This window comes from Bos taurus, chromosome 10, assembly GCF_002263795.3.
Source record: "Bos taurus isolate L1 Dominette 01449 registration number 42190680 breed Hereford chromosome 10, ARS-UCD2.0, whole genome shotgun sequence".
NCBI classification, from domain to species: Eukaryota; Metazoa; Chordata; class Mammalia; order Artiodactyla; family Bovidae; genus Bos; species Bos taurus.
Genome location: NC_037337.1, coordinates 88,822,662 through 88,846,530, shown reverse-complemented (window position 1 = coordinate 88,846,530; position 23,869 = coordinate 88,822,662). Strand labels below are relative to the sequence as shown.

Sequence of the window (23,869 nt, the reverse complement as noted above, 5' to 3'; positions counted from 1 at the left end):
ACGGAAATCAGCTTCCGGATCAGGGGAGGCTTGACTACGAGATGGGGAAGATGGCGGCGGCAGTGGGTTCCGTGGCGACGCTGGCGGTGCAGCCTGGGGAGGACGCGTTTCGGAAGCTTTTCCGCTTTTACCGGCAGAGCCGCCCCGGAACTGCAGACCTGGAAGGGGTCATCGACTTCTCCGTGTCCCACGCAGCCCGCGGTACGGGACCTGGTGCCCCCAAGGTACGGAGAGAGGAGCGGCGCGCTCGGAAGCGATGGTCTCGATGGGCTCAGTAGTTTTGGCTCTGGGACTTAGTTACTTGTGACATGTGGAATCTTCCCGGACCAGCAATTGAACCTATGTCCCCTGCATTGGCAGGCGGGCTCTTAACAACTGGACCACTAGGGGAGTCTCTTAAGATATTCTTAAATGCCAGGAAACCTTCATAGGTCCCTTAAAAGTTTAATTTATAAGTAATTAACAAGGGTAAAAAGTTACGAGTTTCGGTTAGAGGTTCCATCGAAAAGAGAACAACTATGGTGCTTTTAGTAAACAAAATTCCTAGTGTTGTATTGAAAGATTTTTTTCTGATTAGGGCACTCCAGCCGGGTGTTCCTCAAAGCCCTGTTTAAACACCGTGTTCAAGTTCCTCACAAGCATTATTGTTAGTCCTAACCAAAGGTAGTCTGTATACCAAACACCTTTGATAATTCAGAATCTTATAAAAAATCACAAAGGTGTGGTATCGTAGGAGAAGATAGTGTTAAAGGTCAGCTCCTCATAACGACTTCAATTTTGTATAGCTCTGTTGTGTTTGTTAGTACATAGATGAGGAAACTGAGGATCTAAGATGTTAAGTAACTTATCTAAGTCTTATATCAAGTAAATGGTAGAACTAAGTTTGTTGTTGTGTGCAGTCGCTAAGTCGTGTCCAACTCTTTGCAGCCACGTTGACTGCAGCATGCTAGGCTCCTCTGCCCTCCACCATCTAGAGTTTGCTCAAATTCTTGTCCATTGAGTCAATGATGCTACTAACCATCTCAACCTCTGCTGCCCCCTTGAGTCGGCTCTTGGCATCAGGCGGCCAAAGTATTGGAGCTTCAGCTTCAGCAGCATTCCTTCCAGTGAATATTCAGGCTTGACTTAGGACCCCAAACTTAGGACTCCTAACTGCCCCACATCAGAAATGCCTTTAGAGGTTTGAGATTCTCACAGTTAACCTGTGAAATAGCTTTAGCCTGCTGACTTCTGTTTGCTTCCTGCCAGGTGGTGAAATCCCAGTTAAATTTGTCCTCAGTCAGTGACCATGATGCACTCAGAGCAGGACTTGAGCCGGTCAGCAAGTGGCAAGCCTACGGACTCCAAGGCTATCCTGGTGAGTTCAGTTGAGCTCAGAAGGCAAAAATTACTCAAAGTTTGTCTAGTTTTGGAGAAGGAGTAAATAGACAAAGAAGAAAACTAAATGTACAAATGTTCTGCTCCCAAACCCCTCCTGAATTCTTCCTTGTCTAAGATGTCCGTTTATTTGGCTAGAATAGGAGTCAGTAATGCCTGCCTTATAGTGCAGGAAGTGACAAACCAGGTTCAAACCAAAGATCAGAACAGTGGCTCTGGGCTCCCTGCCGCAGCTCTGAATAGAAGAAGTACTTTGAATTGATAAGAGTAACTCATCATGTTCACTCCAGTCAAAAATCCCTACATTCACAAATGATGTAACAACTTAAAAGCTGTTGCTGTTATCAAGACTGAATTTTTGAATAGAAAACTACAGTTAATGAAATCAAAAGTCCTATAAGGCAAAATAATCTAGATTTTTGAATTTCAGTGATGTCAGGTAGAGAAATTAAGATAATAATGAAAAGTGGGTAACGTTATTAACCTTTTTTCTAGGCTCATGGGGCCATTGTTGATTAATTATCATGAACCATTTAGTGTTTTTCAGCATTGTTTTATATAATTCAAATAAATTTTTAATTAAAGTGTGTTCATTGTTTTTTAGCATAGACACAATGCTGTTGCATAAATATAATGCCTTATTTGGCCAGACGATCTTATATCTCCATTCTGTACCTCGAAGACATAAAGTTAACATTGCACTTGTGATTTCAAATGCAGGTCAAAAGCAAGAGAAATTCCTTCAAAAATTTAGTTTTTGTTGTTCCAAGAGCCAGGTCTGTGTTACAGCTGTTAATACATTATGACCACTGAAGTGTATATGTTGCCATTGTGGGAAGAGGTAACAACTTTCACACTTCCATAAAAGCCCACATGCACTTTTGTGTCTGAAGTCACAAAGGAAACAGCTGAGTGGTGGCTTTTACATATGAAAGCATTGCTCTTCGTGCATTTGGATAAAGAGCATCTGTCACCAGTAGTGTTTTGTGCTGCTTTTATTCCTGAAGGCGGCCTTTACCTTTCATGCCTTGCTCTTGTGTTCATGGCCATGTTTACCAGATTGTTCAGACTGAAAAGTTACCAGCCCCAGTTTGGTTTTCTGCTGTGCGTGTTGGAATATAGGCATACCTCATTTTATTGTGCTTCACGGATAGTTTTATTTTTGTACAAACTGAAGTTTTGTGGCAACCCCGGATTAAGCAAGTCTTTTGGCACCATTTTTCCAACAGCATTTGCTCACTTTGTGTTTCTGTCACATTTTGGTGATTCTCGTAATATTTCAAACCCTCCAGCAGCAAAAAGGTTACAGCTCACTAAAGGCTCAGATGATGGTTAGCGTTTTTCAGCATTGTTTTATATAATTCAAATAAATTTTTAATTAAAGTGTGTTCATTGTTTTTTAGACACAATGCTATTGCATAAATAGAGTACAGTATAGTGTAAATTTTATTTGCACTGGGAAACAAAAAATCTTGTGACTTGGAATACTCACTTTATTGCAGTGGTTTAAAAGTCAAAGTATCTGAGGTATGCCTCTACTTGGTATTTGAAGTTTTCTGGGATTTCACACTTAGGCCACATCATTTGAGTTGGTTCCTCATTATGTCCTTAAAGACTTTATTCTGTCTTTCCTGCCATCATATAAGCTGCATTTAATAGAAGTACAACGTCCAAGACATGGGAAATGAGTCTCACTTTACTCTGACTTGATCAGAAGGATTATGTTTACTTCAGGATCCTGCGTATTCTAAAGGAACCTGAGTAAACCACAAGCTGTCCTTACAAGAGTGAGCAGGAAGGTGATGGGTCTGAAGACCAGAGACTGAGTCTTGGGTAGGGTAGACCTGAGGGGGACCATGATAACATCAAACATTATCCTACATAGAAACAGGTGGAAAGCAGTGCATACTGGGGTTTAAGTTCTGACACCAGACTCTGGGTTCATGTCCTGGCTCCACCACTTCGTACTGTGTGATCTTGAGCAAGTTTCTTAATTCTCTTGGCCTCAATTTCTTCATATGTAAAATGTGTCAAAAGATAGTACCCACTTTATAAGGATAGGATTCAATGTGAGTGTACATGTAAAGTACTTAGGTCAGTTTCTGGCACATAGTAAATGCTCAGTAAATGTTAGCTACATAGTTAGAGGCATTTATCAAGAAGAATTGAAAACTGATTTGTGGTTGCTGTGTTTTAAGACCTAAGACCAATGCATGAAAAATTAAAATTAGGCAAATTTTAACTCCATAAAACAGCAGTTGTCTGGAACTGACTGCCTATAAAAGTGTTTAATTTCCTGTCACTGTTCAAACCTGAATTAGATCGGAAGTATTCTTCGTTTAATGTGATATCTTTAGGAATATTATAATATTCTTATTTTGTAAAGTAGTGGTGATAACAGACAGTCATTTATTGGAAAATTTTCTCATATCTTTTTTTTTTCCAAAATATCAACACTTCTATCATTCTTAAATTATTTGGAGAATTTGACTTATACGTGAAATGCAAAAGTGACCTCCGCACTTCTCAGTGAGTGTTCATTCCTGTCCTGAATTTTAGAGGAAGAGGGGTGCCTTCTGTTCAAAACCACTCTCTTCACCTTTTGATCCTGCCTTTTACCCCTTCCAGCTTTCAAGACCTCCCTGTGCTCCTTTTCCCTCTCCTATATTCAGCCAGTTCCTTTCTGCTGGCTCTTTGCTCATCATCTGTAAGCATGCTTAGGTCTTTCCAAACTCTCCCCTTATTCTTCTATGGCTCCTTCTCAGCCTTTGTTTCCCTTCATAGCCAGACTTCTAAAAGACATTATCTGTATAACTATCTCTACTGCTCTCTCCAGGTGCTTCTTAGAACAGAGTTTTTCATCTGTCTCTAATTCTTAAGAAAGTGCATACAGTGTATGTTTGTTGAATGTTGATGAGTGAACCGTTACCTGTGCATATGATTCCAGTTGGCATTGTTACTCCTCTTTTACAGAGGAGAGATGGCGAGGTATTTGCATACTGGACAGATGTCCATACTGTCTTTCTTCCCTCTTATAGTAGTCAAAGATCAAAAGAGGCAGAAATCACAACAGTCGTTTTAACTGAGATAGTTTAATAGTAAAAAAATAATAGTTAGTTAGATATTAGAAAACAGAAAAGGCAAAAAGGTAACACTGAGATATCAGAGAAATAGTAACTACAGGAAGCAGCTTCCACCTCTGTGAATGATACTTGGTGAAATTTGAAGGATGACTTGGCAGTTTTAGTTCTGAAGTTTCCTTTGGGTTAACACAATTAATAATTGTGTAATACTTGTTTCTCTTGAGAATAACCCAAAAAGCCAGAGATAATTGCATAGTGATAGATGTCTGGCAACCATCATCAAAACAGCTTTTTATTAACTTGAAGGAATACCTCTTCCTCTAAAACTGGAGTGTAGGAATGAAAACTTATGTTTATGTGTAGAAGCATTAGCAAAAGGAGGTGTGGAGTAAATAATAAAGTAGGGGATAGAAGGATGTCAGCAAAAATAAATGATCTGATTAACTGACGGAGAATTTCCTCCTCTTCTTTTTCTCTCGTTCATCTCTGTATAGGGTTTATTTTTATCTCAAACCCCTTCCTCCCAGGTTACCAGTGGCACTGGGTAAAGCAGTGCCTTAAGTTATATTCCCGGAAACCTAATGTGTGTAACCTGGACAAGCATATGACTAAAGAAGAGACCCAGGATTTGTGGGAACAGAGCAAGGAGTTTCTAAGGTAAGTCATACAGTCACAGTAAATCATTAGTATTCAGCTCAGGTCATCACAGGTCTTTAAAGGAACTACTCTATAATAGTTCAGTGAAAGTAACTGACCTGCTTTTTTTTTCTCTAATGTCCACTCAAATACAGCACAGTTATATTCTTTCCCCCAGGAACATTTGGACAGACGCTTTGACAGTTATAGTAAATTGAGATCCATTTTAAACATTAGCTTATCATAGCATAGATAATGAATTCATCCTCGTTAATCATTAGATAATCCATTTTTATTCAGCTTCACCCTTTTTTCTGCTTGAAGAGAGTTCCTTTGAAGCCTTATAGTATCCTGAAGAGAGTAACACTAAAAGCCTTCTGCTCTCCAGGATGAAGTCAGTATTACTTTCTGTTTAATGGTGACCAGCTGTTCTTCATGAAAACTAGTCTTTGTACCTTAATGTTGTTTCAGCTTTCATTTATTCTACAGATATTTTTTGAGGGTCAGTTGTGTGCCAGACATGATGCTAAACATTGGAGATACACAGTACAAAGATAAACAAGACCCTGTCTCAGCACTCAGGAGTGCATAGTCTATGGCAGGAACTCAGTATCAACAGGAATAAGATAATAGAGCTCAGAAAGTGTTAGAATAGATGTTTATGAAAATGCTGTGGGGAATCAGAGGAAGAAATAATTCTTGCAGGCAGGAAAGAGGTGTCAAAGAAGGAAAAATGATTTTTTAATTGGGCCCATTATCCTCTTTTTTTTTCTCTATCCATTTGAAATGAATCTTCAAAAACAATTAGGTGTTTGCCCGTCAGAATAGTAAAATGGCTGTTTGGGGTAGAGAGAGCAGCCTTAACAAAGGCAGAGTAACGTGTTCCGTGTTACAGGAGCACAGAAGGCATGCATTCATGTGTTTATTCCACAAATGTCCGTTGGGTTTCTGCTGTGTCGGATTCTGTGCTTAAGTGTTAGAGATTCAAGACAGAAAAGACACAGTTCCTGCCTTCAAGGAATTGTAGGTTAGTCATAGACAGAGATATGTGCACATATAATTAAATACAATTTGGAAAGTACAGGGATAGAGTTTGTAAGATAATGAGTATGGTCAAGTAAGTGGCTAGATTGAAGATGGAAGATGCTTCCCGAAAGTCCTAAATAGGATTGGCAAGAGATGACACCAGAAAGGTTGGTTAGGGCCAAGGGTAGTGATGTAAAGCATTGGTTCGAGAGTCCGATTGCCTGGGTTCCAATCCTGGCTCTGCCAGTTACTGGCTTTGTTGACTTTTAGCAGTTTAACCTTTCTATGCCTTGTAGTAGTAGTCTTTTCCTCATGTAACAGTGTTAGGATTAAACAAGATAATATGTGAGAATTCCTTAGAACAGCCTGTTAAAATCTTTGTATCAGTTTTGTGTGTGTTGTTTGGACTTAATTTTCAGAAACTATGTCATATTAATTGTTTAATGATACAGTTTTCAGAAACTATGTCATATTAATTCTAACAAGGAAATAGATGATTTTCTTAAGCTGAAAGGAAAATAACAATAAAATGCATTGGTTTTCCTTTAAAAATCCTCTTGGTCTGTAGGTTATGTTACAAACAAAAGCAGTGTGGAAAATCCTGCTATTAAATACGTCTTCTGTAGAATTCAGAGCAAGTAAGGAGAAGGCAATGGCACCCCAGTACACTTGCCTGGAAAATCCCATGGACGGAGGAGCCTGGTGGGCTGAAGTCCATGGGGTCGAGAAGAGTTGGACACGACTGAGCGACTTCACTCTCACTTTTCACTTTCATGCATTGGAGAAGGAAATGGCAACCCACTCCAGTGGTCTTGCCTGGAGAATCCCAGGGACGGTGGAGCCTGATGGGCTGCCGTCTACGGGGTCCCTCAGAGTCAGACACGACTGAAGCAACTTAGCAGCAGCAGCAAGGGAAGATCCTAGCTGAGTGAAATTAGAGAGCTTAGAGTTTGTTAACTAAACCAGCCTCTGTTTTCAAAAAATTAATTTTTGTTTGTTTGTTTCTAACAAATGATTCTCTTGAAATGCCAGTTGTCATCTTCCAAGATAGCTCAGATGAATCTCTGTAATAAATCATCCCGTAAACAATGGTGAGATACTTTTTTTTTTGGTCTAATAAATTAGAAAAAATACAAAATGTGATGGTATACCTTCTGTTGTCAAGGGTTGGGAGAAATTGATGTGCTCAGACATTGCTTCCAGCCCTGAAAATCAGTTAGGGCCTACTTTTCCTTCTGTCACTACAGGATAGATGCTTCAGTTTCCTCATCTGGGAAACAGAGGGATTGGACTGGAATAGCCATTCAGGGTGGCTGAATCATGGTCAGAGTCACCTAGACAGTACATGCCGGTTCTCCCACGTTCCCAGAGTGTGTCAGAAAGGGAGAGGTTCTGTGGTTCATAAAGATTTCCCTAGAGATTTTGGTTATCTACTGTTACATTCACAGTAAGAACCTCTGAATTAGAGGACCTCTAAGAATCCTTTCAATTTTAACTTTCTAGGTTTCTGTGGTCGGGGCAGAAGAAACTTTTAAGTAGAAAATGAAATATTTGGGACATATAACCAAAAATAGATGTGTTCACAAAATTAGGGCACCCCAATTTATGTTTTGTTCAGTTTGTTGTCAGTGAATAGTGTAGCTAGAGATGCTCACACACAGTCCAGTAGTTGGGTGTAAGCATCTTTATTGCAGCATTGCTTGTGAGGGGAGGATGAGAAACAGCTGTCTGTCGGCAGGATTTCACCTCACCTGCGTGTCTCTCTGTGAGCAGCTTTATTACAGCATGCTTTACAGTGGAGGGGAGGGGATGAGACACAACCTGAGTGTCAGCAGCAGCAGATCAAACATGATAGACCCCAGTAGTAGCATCAGGCACCATACAGCCACCGAGAAATCTCAACTCCAGCCCTCCAGCAAATACAGTAGCATCGACAGTCGTGATGAATAAAATCATTCCTCGGTATCTCCATCACATCCACGCTGGTCTAAAGCCACCGTCACTCAACTGCAGTGGCCTCCTAACCCGTCGCCCTGTGTCTGCTCTCGTCTCTCTCCAGTCTGTTTTCAATACTCATCTTTTATAGTTCTTATCTGCAGTACTGCAGTTCAGTTCTGATGCTCATCATCCAGAATCAACACAGACATCACAAGTTAAAGGCGTGGTCCTTAGCCAAAGTCCCCTCACTTCAGACACCACCTCCGAGTTTGGGAGACCCCCAGTCTGTGCACACTTCTGACCGACTGGATACAAATTCAGGGGAGTTCCCATGTCTTGGAACCTGTGATCTCCCTTCACTCAATAGAACAATTAACAAAACTCAAGAAAGCATTACACTTATGTTTATAATTTTATTATAAAAGGTACAGATCAGGGCCATCCAGTGAGGAGACTACAGAGTGATGTCTGGAAGGATCCTGAACACAGAGTGTCCGTGACCTCTTCCCAGGGAATCAGGACATGTGGCGCTCACAGGAAGCTCCCCCGAGGCCTAGTGTTCGCGGTTGTAATTGGAGTTTCGCCCCTTGAGCGTGATTGATTTGGTCATGATTGAACTCGGTCTCCCTGCCTGATAACACTTTCTAGCTTGACAGGCCCACATCCCGAGTCATCGCCTTAGTATAAATTCAGGCGTGGTCTTAGGGTCCATAGTGAATAACAGATACTCCTATCCCTTCCCTGGTGGCTCAGACGGTAAAGCGTCTGCCTGCAATGTGGGAGACCTGGGTTCGATTCCTGGGTCAGGAAGATCCCCTGGAGAAGGAAATGGCAATCCACTCCAGCACTCTTGCCTGGAAAATCCCATGGACAGAGGAGCCTGATAGGCTACAGTCCATGGGGTTGCAAAGAGTCAGACATGACTGAGTGACTTCACTTCACTTCGTATCCCTTCCAGAAATTCCAAGGGTTTAAAAGCTTGCCCTAAAGAACCAGGGACAAAGACCAGTCAGATTCTTTGTGTACAGTCCCATCACACTTAAAATCAAATGTCTTTATCAAGACTTTAAGGCCTACATAATCTGACTCGCCCACCTCAGCTCCTGTTCTCTTTCGTTTATTCTCCAGCAGTCCTGGCCTTCATTCAGTTCCTTATACACTTTAGACGTGCCCAGATTCTTTGTACAAGCTGTTCCTTTTACCTAGAAAGTTCTTTCCTAGATGACCAATCAGTGGATTGCTTCCTGTTGGTCTTTGTTCTGATATCATCTTGTGAGATGATTCCCTTATTTGGTTAAAAATAGCACACCACTCCCCACCCCCATTTCCCTTCTTTATCCCTTTGCCAGTGTTTTTATTCTCCGGTGCATGGTAGTTACTAAATAAATATTTGTAGAAATAATTGGTTAATGGATACTTTTTTATACCTCTTGAATTTTTTTGAATATATTATCTATTCAAAAATAACTTCAAACAATAGGACAAAGGGAAAATATATTTAAATAAAACAACTTTGCTTTATTTATTTCATAAGTTAGCGTATGCAATGCTTTGTATCCATTTTTGTATTCAGTGTATGTGAAGGCTTTTTTCCATTGATATTTTCAGTACGGAAGCAGAATTAATCCCTTGCCCTTTCTTCTTCTTTAAGACTTTGTTTATGATGCTGTTATAGCATGTATCGTAGTGAATCCCGGCATCTGCCCCTTCTCCTCCCACTGTCTACCCTGCCCCACCCCCAGACCGTGAAAATTTTGTAGCCTTGGTGCCAACCACAGTTCTTTATATGTATTATAAGGTGCTGAGTAAATATTAATTTTAAGTAAATTGTTAGCTTCTCTGCTAGCCCAGTAAAAGTATAATGCTAAACTTGAGAATGGTTGATGAAAGACTGTATGTATATAGTATCTTTCCATCTTATTTTCATTCATTTATTAAATAATGTGTATTTATGCTTTAGGCAATACTTGGTGCTAGCATAGATATGAAGATTAAAACTCAGCCCCTGCCTGTGAGGAAGAGACTATTTAAGGAGGAATTCAGGTACTTTCATATTTACAGCACTAAAACTGTATGCTTTAATAGAGGAAGCTGCAAAGTTCTGTAAGGGAGTGAGAGACTGAGTCCAGGATAAAGATTTCCCTGAAGAAGTGTTTAAACTGTGCGTGAAAAAGCAAATTAGAAAAATCGAGAGTCGAGTAGGAGAGGAGAGAGCATCTCAGAAAATTGCATGGTCAGAAACATAGCCATGAAAGGTCCTTGTAGGAAATGCTTGGAGACAAAACGAGAAAGGTGAGGACCAGATTATAAGGGGGTTTCCATGCTATATAGTGTTGATGAAAAATTAATTGATCTAAGAAAGAAATGGAAATATTTTATTTGAACCAAGCTGAGGATTATTACCTGGGAATAGCATGTGAGAAAGCTCCAAGAACTATTCAGCTGTTAGAAGTCAAGGCATAGTTGCTTAAGTTTTCTGAGACAGAGAGCTGTGTATGAAATGATGGACTGTTGACAGTTTACAGAGTCTGTTTCTACGCATCCCCTTATAAGATCAAAAAGGAACGTTATCTTTTAAGGAGTTATCTTACTGATGTTGGGAGAATGTTGCTCTTTATATGAGCAGGTATTTCTGCCAATGGGGGATGTTTGATCAATGCATAATACAGATACACAATGCATAGTAAGGGGGAGAGAGGGAGCTTAAAGGCAAAGAAATTTGTTTTATGTTTAAATTTTTCTTGTCATAAAATACAAATTTTTGTCACAATAAGAAAATGTGGACTTTGTCCTTGTGAATGGGGAATTCAAAATTAGTAATAGATTTTTCACTTCAGAGGATTTTTGTGGCAGTGCAGAAAATGGACTGCAAATTTAATCATTGCAGAAAGCACAATTAAGAATTTAGGTTACTAACGCATGCAAAAGATAATGCAGGCCTGGTAAAGACATTGTCTATAGGACTTGGTAAGCAGAAGACTATGAAAAGTAACAGAAAAGTAGTTAAGGATTAAATACAGATTTCTAAGTGGCAGGTAGATTAAGTTTGGGCAAAGTGGGGGGTATTCCAGATTTATTGAGATATGATTGACATATAACATTGTGTTATCCAAGGTGTACAACATAATGATCTGATACATGTATAATTTCAAATGATTATCACAGTAAATTTCATTAACATCAGTTACCTCACATTGTTAAACAATTTCTTTTTCTTGTTTTAAAAACATGTCTATTCTCGACTACTTTCAAATGTACCATTCAGTATTAACTATAGTCACTGCGCTGTACATGGGCTTCCCAGGTGGTGCTAGTGGTAAAGAACCCTTGCCTGCCAGTGCAGGAGACACAAGTGGGTTTGATCCCTGCGTCAGGAAAATCTCCTGGAGAAAAGAATGGCTACCCATCCAGTATTCTTGCCTGAAAAATTCCATGGGCAGAGGAGCCTGGTGGGCTACAATCCACGGGACCGCAAAGAGCTGGTATGACTGAGCACACACGCTCCTCCAGAACCTCTCTTCCAATGACAGGTTTTTATCTTTGACTACCTTTACCCGTTTCATACACGCACACCCCCGCTCCCCAGCACCTCTGGCAACCACCAGTCTGTTCTGTATCAGATTTTTTTAGATTCCACATAGAACTGTGATCATGCAGTATTTGTCTTTCTCTGATTTATTCCACTTAGCATAATGCCATCCAGTTTTATCCATGTTGTCACAAAGACAGGATTTCCCTTTTTAATGGCTGAATAATACACCCTACTTTGTGTGTATCACAGTTTCTTTATCCATTCATCTGTCATTGGAGAGGCAGAAGAAAGAAAGCAACTTAGGTTGTTTCCATGTCTTCGCTACTGTAAATAATGCTGCAGTTATTTAATTTTGCAAAACAGTGTAGCAATTTCTCAAAAATTAAAAATAGAACTACTGTATGATCCAGCAATTCACCTTCTAAGTATATATCCAAAGGAAACAAAATCACTATCCCAGAAATACATCTGCACCTCCATGTTCATTGGAACATTATATACTGAGATTTTTAATGGAAAAAAGATTGGAGGAAGAGGAAAGTGAGCAAAGATAATCCTTAGTGTAGTTTGGGGCTTATTGTTTTTGAAATGCCTGTGGAGTATCCACATGGAGATGTCTCTGCCTTTGGAAATGGAGAACTGAGCAAAGTTTAGTGAGAGCAAACTTTGAGCCAAGTCAGGTGAGAGACAGAGGGATATGGGAGTTACACAGGAAGACCATCATCATAAAGCAGTGGGAGTGATGTGGCTTTTTGTTTGTTTTTTTTTATGAAAAACATATAGAGAAAAGGCAGCTGGGCCTAGGAAGCACCAGGTCTGGGTGAAAAAAATTACTATTGGGAGCCAAGGTAGGAAAATGTTTCCAAAATAAGACAAGGACCAAGGCTTAGGATTTGATGATTAAATGGTATCATTGAAACTAGTTTTTGTAGAGTGTAAGCAAAAGTGACATCTCAGTGAGAAGAGAGAGTGGGGGCAGCTGATATTGAGTCCTTGGGATGATTTAATCGTGAAGAGAAGGAGAGCTATGGAGCAGACAGGCAGGACTTAGGGTACCTGAGTAAGAGGTTGTGTGAAAAGTGTTTTTTGTTGTTTTTTTTCTTAAGTTTGTGGAAATGTTGAACATTTTTTTATAGGATCAAGAGGAAGAAACAAATAAAAAGGAAGGTTGGAAATAAGAGAAGAAAGATAATAATGGAGAAGGGCCTCAGAGGCTACATCAGGGAAATGGGAGAGAGTGTAGGTGAGAACTGGCCTTAATGGAAAGAAAGAAAACCACTGCTGAGACCAGGAAGGAAGGACAGAGTAAGGACTTCACACAGTATAGAGGTGTAGGAGAGGGAAGTTGAAATCATTAACTGGATCCTCTGAGTGGGCCTCTGTGTTCTCTTTGTCCTGGAAGGGAGTAGGGGCAGGACTGAGCACTTGAGACAAATGGTGAAGGTTTAGAACAGAAGGTAGAAGATGAGATAAAACTAACATTTACAAGATAGCCAAAGGGTGTTAGAGTAGAATTGGATGTCCGTTTGCTCTGGTTTACTGAAAGATTCAGGTTAAGAAGAGAAACAAAACTGTAAGTACTCAAATACTGAAAAACTGGAGTTCCAGGGACCTGAGATGCAACTTTAGGTTTAATGAAAGTGAGGGACTAGGAAAGGAAGAAGGACCAAAAGCTGTGGTTGTGGAGGGAGATATTCAGAGTGGTGAAAGACAGTCCCTAAATCTTTAAAAATGATTGGAGAAGCAATACCTGTAATAGGATATTGAAGGTTTTCTGTCATAAGCAACTTCCAGATTTCTGTCCTAAGTGAGAACGTGGTTCACTCCCTTGAGGCAAGGAAGAAAAAGACTTCAGTGCTTACCCACTGCATGGAGAGCGGGCAAGCAGGACAGGACTTCATTTCCACACAGTTCAGGTTCAGTTGAAAGCAGTGCTGTAGAACGAGACTGCTGAGAGAAATGCTAACACTTACATAAGGGTTTTCCCCTGACAGAACCTGAGCACGGTGCTGAGTGGGCATTCAGCAGAGGAGAAGGTGCAAGCTCTGCCCATCAGTCATCTGCTGGCTGCTGCCTGAAGGGGCAGCACGTTTCTGTTAGCAGTGAGCACCAATAATTAGGGTCATACCTGCTTGAAAACCTTCTTCTGGATAATTGGGTGAAGATTTAAAGTTAGGTTAGATGGCATCGTTCCCTGCATTCCTTCGGGTGGGTGAGCAGCTCCATTGCCAGTGAGCCTTCTTGGCTTCTTCCTTTTAGGACAAGTCAGGCTTAAAAAAAGAACCGCCCACCCTTCCCTTCATTAACCCCTCAGTATTTTCTGCCTGAAAAAGATGTGGGAGCATGTGAAACCTGGTTTGAGCCTAATACTATTCACAATGTTCAAATGAATTTTTTGGAATCTTTATTACCCAGGAGGCCCATGGGGACCAGAAGAGTCCCTGCTGCTGCTAAGTCGTTTCAGTCGTGTCTGACCCTGTGCAACCCCATAGACGGCAGCCCACCAGGCTCCCCTGTCCCTGGGATTCTCCAGGCAAGAACACTGGAGTGGGTTGCCATTTCCTTCTCCAATGCATGAGAGTGAAAAGTGAGAGTGAAGTCACTCAGTCGTGTCCGACTCTTAGCGAACCCATGGACTGCAGCCCACCAGGCTCCTCCGCCCATGGGATTTTCCAGCCAAGAGTACTGGAGTGGGTGCCACCACCTTCTCCAGAGAAGAGTCCCTAGGTGCTACTACAAAAAGAAATGTCTAGCACAGGCCAGTCCTGCTCTCACATCTTGAAGGCAGTTGTTACAGTGATTGTTGCTACCTTCCTTCCAGAAATCCTATACAAAAGCAAGAATAGAAGTCAGGTTTTCAAAAGAGGATATGAAATAAGGGGTAGAATTTCATACCTGCATTATATAAACACACATATGCACATTTTCTCCTCAAAATGGCACACTCAGAATTAATCTTTTACTAAGCAAATTTTAAGCTTTTTTTTTTTTTTTCCCTTCTGTTATGAGAACTGGAGTTAATGCCTGTGAAAGTATGGCTCTTAAAAAAAAAAAGAAAAGAAAGTATGGCTCTTCTCTGGCTGCTTTTGCATCCTGGACTGGTGCCCCTCTATAATATTCATATAGGACAAAACCCAAAGCCTTTTCTATAGTGATCAGTTAAGGTAGAAAGAGATGTTCTTTTTGGTTTCCTAGAAAAACAAAAATTTTAAAGTTCATGTTAGAAGCTATATCTTCATGCTTGGTTGTTACTATAATTTTTATTGTTTTACTAAGACCATAAACTCTGTGTTGGTTATAATAATGTATACCCTGTTCTTGAAGAACATTAGACCCCATCTTTTGATGAAAAGCAGTTTATTGGTATTACCTCAAATGTCTAAAACACCATCAAATTTTCAGAGCTGCCTTGTTACCTTTATTTGTACAGATCAGTCTGGTTTGGGGTTCTTTGTCAAGAATAAAATGATCTCTTATTGAGAGAAATAAAAGGTTGTGTGTGTGTGTTTGGCTAGAATAGTGTTTCTCAAAGTGTGGTCCCTGGATCAGCAGCATCAGCATGGTTTGAAGAAGCCCAGTGCCCAGATTTTTACTGGAGGATGGTACATAGGCAATCTCTGCCTGACAGGTACCAAAATTCAGACTCCCAGAAGGAAGGCATGTGTTCAGCATAAACTGTATTGTTTATAGAGACACCATAGGAACAGTGTGCTTGGCCAAGGGCCAACCTGAGATAGTCTTTTCAAAGGATAGAAGTGGGACCTGCTAGGTCTCTCTTCTTCACAATTGTGCGAAGTAAGTTAGTATTTGATCCATTTATTTTATTTAGTTACTGATCTTGGTGTTGGGGCTTCCCTGGTGGCTCAGTTGGTAAAGAATACGCCTGCAGTGCTGGAGACCTGGATTCGACACCTGGGTTGGGAAGATCCCCTGGAGGAGAGCATGGCAACCCATTCTAGTGTTCTTGCCTGGAGAATCCCCATGGACAGAGGAGCCTGGCAGGCTGCAGTCCATGGGGTCACAAAGACACGACTGAGCGACTAAGCACACACTGGTCTTGGTGTATGTCTATGTTACAATGTCCTTAGAATGTAAACTCTTTGAGGACAGACAGCATCTACCCTGTAAGCTATCAGACATCAAGATGAGTGCCATTTACACTGTGAGCCTATAATAAATCCTTTGCTTCTGCTCACACTCTCCCTATATTGCCTACTACGTCACTTCTTGTTTAAATGCCTGCCGTTCTTCAATGCCATATTCAACTCCCCAACTTTACCATGAAGGTTTAACTGATTAGACTATTGACTTTGAACTTTCCTTCTTCTGATTCTGGTGGTCTTGTGCTATCCATTTTAGTGCTAGATTTTATATGGCCTTAAAATTTCCCCTCATTTCTTCTTACACTTATCTGTCATCTCCTGTCAAAATATAAACTCCTTAAAGCAGTCCAGTCTTTTCTGCTTTAAAGAGTAGCGGTTCTTAGATTAAAAAAAGAAGATTGATTAATGATGTAAATTACATAGAAAAACTAAAATGATTAGGCTTAGCATTCTTGTATTTTTAGATATTTAGAGGTAAATCAAACAAGCAGGCTTCTTTAGAAAAAGAGTAGTTAAGAAATTCTCTGATGGTCCAGTGGTTAGGACTCCATGCTTCCCCTGCTGAGGGCCCAGGTTCAGTCCCTGGTCAGGGAACTAACATGCTGCAAGCGATGCTGTGTGGCTAAAAACTAAAAGAGTGGTTAACCCCATAGATTTGATTAGATTATAATTGCAGAAAGGACACCTCCATTTTATAGAAACCTCTTGTGGTTTAAATAAGGTAATGTTAGAAACCAAATCAATTAAAGTGGCCGTTAATTGTTAGCTAAGCCTCAGGTTTTAAGTTGTTTTGTGGGGTTAAAGAAGGTATGTTAAACCAGTAATTTTTTATTGTATACTGTATTTTGCCAAATTTTTCCCCCCAAGCTGCAGTTCCAGGAAGCCACCATCATTCTAGACATAAAGTAGCTGTAATTAATCATGTCCTGCTTTCAGCCAACGAAATTGTAAATGTTCTATTAGCCAGATTTTCAATTATCCGTAGGACTCTGTCCCATTTGCCCTGGACAGGTAAAGACATTTCTGTTGTCATTTTATCATTATTGATATTCTGGAGACTCACCCTTTAAAATTGATCCCATTCAGCAGAGGATTTAGAACCAAGGATTAGGAATTAGAAATGCTAGCATATTTTTGATGGTATTATATTCTTGGTCAACTCATTTATCTGTTCTAATTTCTCCTGAGGAGATCTTGGCTAACTGCTTATATAGATACCAAATTTAGACTCCAGAATCCATGCAACACACTATTGCTGCCATTTGCAATGAATAAATCATCTTTTGTCTCCAATTTTGCAGGTGTAAAGAAGTGAATAAACGGAGACCCCGCAGTTTGCTAGAGAAACTACGCTGGGTGACCCTTGGCTACCATTATAACTGGGACAATAAGGTACTCAGATTTTCTTGCTAATTCCATTGATTTTCATTTTTATGCTTCTTGGGCCCACATAGTTTGACTTCTTTCTGGCTAAGCTTAAAGTATCAGATTATCCATTTGTGGGAGGGTTTCTTTAATATATTCCCTCCTTTAAAATCCTTTTGATACAGAATCTGAAGAGGAATAAATAGTTTATCAAGAGAAAAGTACTTTTTCATGTGCTCTCAGATTATATTATTTCATCAGAATCCATTGATGCTTTCTCTGGGGAGGTTTCAGGGATATAGGTTTTTCTTTCCTGTATTCATGAGGAGTTTTCAATTATAATCTTTAGTTCCATTGTTATTTAGTGTTTGTTGATTATTTATTTTTTACATAATATGTGCCTGGAGTGAAAGAAGCTCCATGTCCTTACAGTGTTCTCTTCCATCAACTCAAAAGAACTTTCAAAATCTAGATTCCTTTGGCTGCTGTATAAGGTCTGTGCAGGGGAGAGATGGGAAAGAATGTCTACAGTTAAAGTTCCATGTTTTCTTGAGGTACAATTTCTTCTTTCCTGACCCTTGCGCTTCGGAAAATGCCTCCTTTATCCCTGACATCTCAGTGCCACTTTTCTCAGGTGTTTGCCACCAAAAGGACTTAATTCTGAGGATAAACTGAATCAAATTGGCATGAACCATCTTCCTACTAACCAGTTACTTAACAGCTCTGTAGTTTCAGTCAATCCAGCTTATGAATAAATTATTAACTACTCAGTAATAAATGTTGCTGAGAACTATTCATGATATAAGTCTTATTTTCAGTGATACAGCTTTAATGGAAAACCAGACATCTGTATTTGGGGAAATGGCCATGTGGTTTTCTTCTGGTTAGACAGCCTGGATTTGAATCCTGCCTTCAATATGGCTAGTGTCTAACCTCCCAAGACGATTGTGAGGATTAAACGATTAATGCCTTTATAGTGCTTACAGTAGTGCCTGACTGTTCTAAGCAGTTAAATTCATTAACACAATAAATGTTAGCTTTTTGGTTTTTAAGGTACTAGTTTTATTGTAGATACTGTTATTTCCCAAGGACCTCAGAGTTAGCCTCACTTACTAAGAAAAGCATGGTGTGAAAAGAGTCAAAACACACTGAATGGTTTATCAGAGAAAAGTGGAGGAGAATTAAGAAGCAAGAGCAGTGCACAGGGAATTCGGTCAGGATAAAAGCCCAAAAGCTGACTGTTCTGTTACAGCAGAGGCGACCCAGTGCTGTAAGTAGTTTGTCTTGGACTAAAGGAAGGACTAAAACGAAATGGTAGAGAAAACCTTCTCTGCTGCTGCTGCTGCTGCTAAGTCGCTTCAGTCGTGTCCGACTCTGTGTGACCCCATAGACGGCAGCCCACCAGGCTCCCCCGTCCCTGGGATTCTCCAGGCTAGAACACTGGAGTGGGTTGCCATTTCCTTCTCCAACGCGTGAAAGTGAAGTCGCTCAGTCGTGTCCAACTCTCAACGACCCCATGGACTGCAGCCCACCAGGCTCCTTCATCCATAGGATCTTCCAGGCGAGAGTACTGGAGTGGGGTGCCATCGCCTTCTCCAAAACCTCTAACTACACTCATAATTTTGAGAAATTAAATAGGAGCTCTTATTTGTAGTACAGGAAAAAAGAGAAGAAAAAAGTAAAACAGATTCCAACTGAAGAGGCTTGGCCATCCATCAGAGACTTTCAGAAAAGTCTGATTTTTCTAATCAGATCTGAGGTTGATTGAGTAACAGGAGGACTGAGAGAGGAGCATCAGATCAAGAAGTGTCGGCTGCTGCTGGCTCACGAAGCCCTCAGACCCGGCTGCTGCCTTGTTCTCAGAAATCGTGTGTGTTTTGTATGGAGAGTGTTCTGGCCTTTAAGAGTTGTGAGCCTTAGGTACAAAAAATAGAGGCAGTTCAGGAAGGTAAGTGCGGAAAATTACTTCCATTTTAAGGTCCTGACTTGACCATAGTGTAAGTCAGTTTAAATGTTTTGAGCATGTCAGCCCATCAGATTGACCATTGAAATCACAGGAAGCTATGTTGCAGACTAGTTCTTAATTGATACACTTTCTGCCTTCTGTCCCAGGATCCCATCCGGGATACATTACATTTAGTTGGCATGTTTCCATAGGTACCGCTTGGCAGTGACAGAGTTCTTAGTTGCCTTTTTACCTAAGAGAACTCTCATGTTTGGGATTAGAGTGGGGCTTCCCTGGTAGCTCAGCTGGTAAGGAATCCACCTGCAATGCAGGAGACTCCAGTTCAATTCCTGGGTTGGAAACATCCACAGGAGAAGGGATAGGCTACCCACTCCAGTATTCTTGGGCTTCCCTGGTGGCTCAGCTGGTAAAGAATCTGCCCGCAATGCGGGAGACCTGGGTTTGATCCCTTAGTTGGGAAGATCCCCTGGAGAAGGAAAAGGCTACCCACTCCAGTACTGTGTCCTGGAGAATTCCAGGGACTGTATAATCTGTGGGGTTGCAGAGTCAGACACGACCGAGAAGCTCTCAGAGAGAGGTGTGATTGCTCTGTACAGCTGACCCCGTGCGGGGTGAATTTGCCGGATCTGTCATCGCGTAGCGTGGTGCCTACCATATCATAGGTGCTCGGTGTTTTGAATTGGCTCAATATCAGATTGCTGGATGCCTCAAAAATGTGTGGCTATTAAGAAGACAAACTTTTACTTTTGTGTATAAAAAGCTTTATGTATAAAAGAAATGGGCTACAAGGATATATTGTGCAACACAGGGAATATAGCCAATACTTTATAATAACTACAAATCGAGTATAATCTGTAAAAGTTTTGAATCACTGTGTTGTACATCTGAAACTAATATAATGTTGTAAGTCGGCTATACTTGAATAAAAAAAACTTTTAAGGGCTGTATTAATATTACATGTGGTAGGGAACAGACTTACGGTTGCCGAGGGGGAGGGGGTGGGGAAGGGGGGAATGGGAGTTTGGGGGTAGCGGTGCAGGCTCTTGTATATAGAATGGATAAACCAACCACAAGGTCCTGGACAGCACAGGGCACTATATTCAGTAAACCGTAATGGAAAAGAAGGTAAGAAGGGAGTAGGCATAGGTATAACTGAGTCACTTTGCTGTACAGCAGAAACTGACGCAACATTGTGAATCACTCAGTCAACGTACTGCATGTAAATTAGGTGATTTTAAAGTGGTAATTAATCGTATGCCACAGTTTTCTCTTTTCCTGAGATCATTGTTTATTTTTCTTATTTTCCCTGCTTTTATCAAAGAGATACTCAGCAGATCATTATACACCTTTCCCTTCTGACCTGGCTTTCCTCTCAGAGCAAGTAGCTGCTGCCTGTGGATTTCAGGGTTTCCGAGCTGAAGCAGGTATCCTGAATTACTACCGATTAGACTCCACACTGGGGATCCATGTAGATAGATCTGAACTAGATCACTCCAGACCCCTGCTATCATTCAGGTGAGTTGGGTCTAGGGATTTTGAATTACCTTTTATCATTTTATTCCTTTTTTATAAAGCATTTTTAAGCTTAAGTAAATAAAAACATTAAATTTTTTAAATGAGTGAACTTAATAATCTTTCACTTCTGGGCATCTTAGAAATGTACTGTAAGTAAAATTAACATCGACTTTTTGGGTAATGACCAAGTTACAATTAATATTTCTGTTTAAGATGCATGGATTCTGTCTTTCATAATGAGAGGTATTGTGAGTGTCTGTGGAATAGATGAGTGGTAAAGACCATAAGGCAAAGGGAGCGATCTTTTTGAAATAGAGAAGAGGAAAGCACAGAAGCCCGAGTAGTTTACTCTGCTTGTCTCCCTGAATGTAAGTTTATATTTTTGCAGAGTGCTACATCTCCAGAGGAAAGTGCCTGAACAGAATCTTCTTAACTGCCTTATCTTTAAAATGAACAGAAATGATAAATATCTAGTAAAGAACCCAAATAAATTTTTATTTGCTTGTTTAATTGCTTCAATCTATTTTACAGTAGTTCTGTGGTCTCTAATAAGTTTAAATAGCAGACCATGGACTAGTCGCTCACAGACACAAACCAGAAAAGAAGGATCTTAGCACACTTTAAAAAGGAGGACTGGGGCTTCCCTGGCAGTCCACTGGTTAGGACTTGGTACTTTCATGGCCATGGGTCTAGTCTCGATCCCTGATTGGGGAATTAAGACCCCATGAGCCACACAGCACACACACACCCCATCCCAAAAGGAGTATTTGGAAGCAATGAGTATCATGCCGAAATTAGAAAACTAGTGCAGCTGGCAGTTAACTTTCCCAACCGTGGCTAACAACAGAAACTTACTACTGCGTGGTGTTTTACTTCACAGCTTCGGACAGTCTGCCATCTTTCTCCTGGGTGGCCTCAAAAGAGACGAAGCCCCCACCCCCATGTTTATGCACAGTGGTGACATCATGGTGATGTCAGGTTTCAGCCGCCTGGTGAACCATGCGGTCCCGAGGGTCCTTCCCAGTCCAGAAGGGGAAAGCCTGCCTGGCTGCCTCAGGACGCCTCTCCCAGCTGACCTCCCCAGAGACTCGGTGGTGGATCCCTGTTCTGTGGAGGACTGGCAGGTGTGCGCCAGCTACTTGAAAACTGCTCGTGTTAACATGACTGTCCGGCAGGTGCTGGCTGTGGGTCAGGACTTCCCTTTGGAACCCATGGAGGAGAATAAAAGAGACATCGCCACAGAAGGTTCCTGCCATCTGGATGATGACAATAGCCAAGTCAAACGAGCGAGGTTAAACCCTGACTGCTGAGACTTGGAGAGCCCATTCTTGTACTCCGGCAGGTTCTACGGGAAATGGCTTTGCTGTTTTGTATTGCCATCGACTTTAGCACCAAGACAAGCCGAAAACAGAGACAGGGAAAAACTCATCATTGATCACACTGTTGCCTTAGAACTCATCCTGAAGAGGAAGCTGATTAACCACTTTGTTAGAGAAGCGTTTGACATTGTCCAGTCCTGGTTAGGCTTTGGCGCTAATGCACGGAGAAGTCCGAGAAGGTCTGACTTTCCACAAGAGCCTTCTCAGCCTTGCCATCACCTTTGAGCGAGGTAGAAGTGCGTTTCCATGTCTCTGGAATCTTTAAATACCTCAAGTTTTGCTGATGGGAAACATTATTCTCCTTTCACCACCCTATCTAGAGATTTGTGGTAAAATTGTGGTTCCATGAACCGACCATTAGTCTTACCTTAATTCCAATCAACGTTGAATTCTTTGGACTTCTCTGGTCTTCACAGAAGAGTCCTATACACATAACTGGAAATCACACCTCCTAGAAAAGAGATTAATCACAGCTATGTCTCTTGCCTAAAAGGTAAACACACATACACCCAAGGAAAGAGGAACAGTAGTTTCTCCAGATGTCTTTTGGGTCTGTAAACACTTCCGTTGGCTTTTAAATGCAATTTTAATTGTTGGACTAAAAAAATGCTAAAGGTATTCTGTAACTGTTTTCTCCATGAATAAACTTACTCAATTTTAAATTAAAGATCGGTATCTGTGTTTGAGGGTGAATGTATCTGGGATTAGTTTTTTTCCTATTTTCAGTTGCATATTGTTCATGCTATTGAAGCCCTCTAGCTGTTTCTGCCCTAAGTAATCTTTGTAGCTGTCTCACAGGAGAGAATATTCCTTGACATTCTAGTCACTCTTTTGTTGTTGTTGTTGGATTATAGACAGTGTGGAAAATGCATGAAGCCCTGAGTTTTAATCTGTGTCCCCCCACTACTCAGTATATCCTGAGCCTTTAAGTTACCTTATGTTTCTCTGGACCTCAGTTTCCTCTTTCATAAAATGAAGATAATGTTCACTACCATCTTCCTAGATGGATGTTGCTATGTCAAACAGTAATGGAAATTTAGTGCCCCTTTCTAGGGACATGATATTGCCAATATCTTATTATTGTATAGACTCAGAAACACCCCAGCTTATCTGTGTGGATGACTGACCAGAAGCTGCTTTGTTACCTGCTGCTTGCGACACAATTTGCCAAACTTTGATTTCTCCTCTGTCCTGCCCTTTTTTTTTTTTTCTTGAGTGTTAAATAATTGAGTTTATATTGTAATCTTTGGTGGGTTTTTTTTACAGGAATAAAAATTAACAGATTCATCCTTTATGTGTAGCTGGATTCTAAAATTAGTTCATAATAGGATAATTTTATATAATTAAAATTACCACCGAGAAAAAAAATCCCTTAAATTTTCCGTGATATATATTATATGAACACTGTGTGCATTATGTGTGACTCACTGAAAACCAACATGTCATTCAGTAAATCAGCAGTCAGCTTACCCTTCAGCATTTGAATAGGTGGTTCTTTAGTCAGCGGATTGTCAGATGAAGGTGTTGGCTCGTGGTCAGGGACAGTATTTTACAAACAGCGCGTGTTCAGACTGCTTATGGAGTGAGGTGCGTGCGCTGTGAGAAGCAGGCCCGCCAAGAGGACAGCAGGCCCCTCATCAGCCAGGCTTCCTCCAAGGCTGTGCCTGTGGACTCGTCTGGGAGGTGGAGGGGGCTCAGCAGGACTCTTTGCACAATTCAGTTCTCGTTTTTATGTATATTTACTTCTGTGAGGCACATATACTTGAAGATGTATGTAATGCAACTCCACTTTGACACAGGAAATTACACAACTCAAGAAAAAGGGAATAAACTGGTGATGACTCGTACCCAATTTTTAGTTGTCTACCAGAAATTTTCTAAGTCAAGGGTCAACAAACTAACTCACCTCCTGTTGTCATATAACTATGAATAGTGTTTGCATTTTTAAA

At 40.8% G+C, this 23,869-nt stretch overlaps 1 protein-coding gene across 3 annotated transcripts; it reads left to right on the top strand.

Moving 5' to 3' along the window:
* The first annotated feature begins 32 nt into the window (after positions 1 to 32).
* ALKBH1 (alkB homolog 1, histone H2A dioxygenase) lies at positions 33 to 23,214 on the top strand. 3 transcript variants are annotated; one of them, NM_001434809.1, is made up of 7 exons: positions 33 to 224; positions 1,249 to 1,357; positions 4,955 to 5,117; positions 10,021 to 10,103; positions 16,997 to 17,087; positions 20,348 to 20,541; positions 21,422 to 23,214. In NM_001434809.1, the coding sequence occupies exons 4-7, from the start codon at positions 10,045 to 10,047 to the stop codon at positions 21,849 to 21,851; spliced, it is 774 nt and encodes a 257-aa protein (NP_001421738.1). In that variant the 5' UTR covers positions 33 to 224; positions 1,249 to 1,357; positions 4,955 to 5,117; positions 10,021 to 10,044; the 3' UTR covers positions 21,852 to 23,214. The 3 variants fall into 3 exon arrangements, 2 of the variants coding, with proteins under 2 accessions (NP_001421738.1, NP_001421737.1); NR_198861.1 differs by lacking the exon at positions 10,021 to 10,103 and having other exon boundaries at positions 20,403 to 20,541; NM_001434808.1 differs by lacking the exon at positions 10,021 to 10,103.
* Positions 23,215 to 23,869: the final 655 nt, after the last annotated feature.

Excerpts from the sequence above, each read along its gene's own strand:
- ALKBH1 (NM_001434808.1), top strand. The coding sequence starts at position 42 with ATGGGGAAGATGGCGGCGGCAGTGGGTTCCGTGGCGACGCTGGCGGTG. Across the intron at positions 17,088-20,347 it reads ATTATAACTGGGACAATAAG|AGATACTCAGCAGATCATTA; the intron begins GTACTCAGATTT and ends CTTTTATCAAAG. Across the intron at positions 20,542-21,421 it reads AGACCCCTGCTATCATTCAG|CTTCGGACAGTCTGCCATCT; the intron begins GTGAGTTGGGTC and ends TTTACTTCACAG.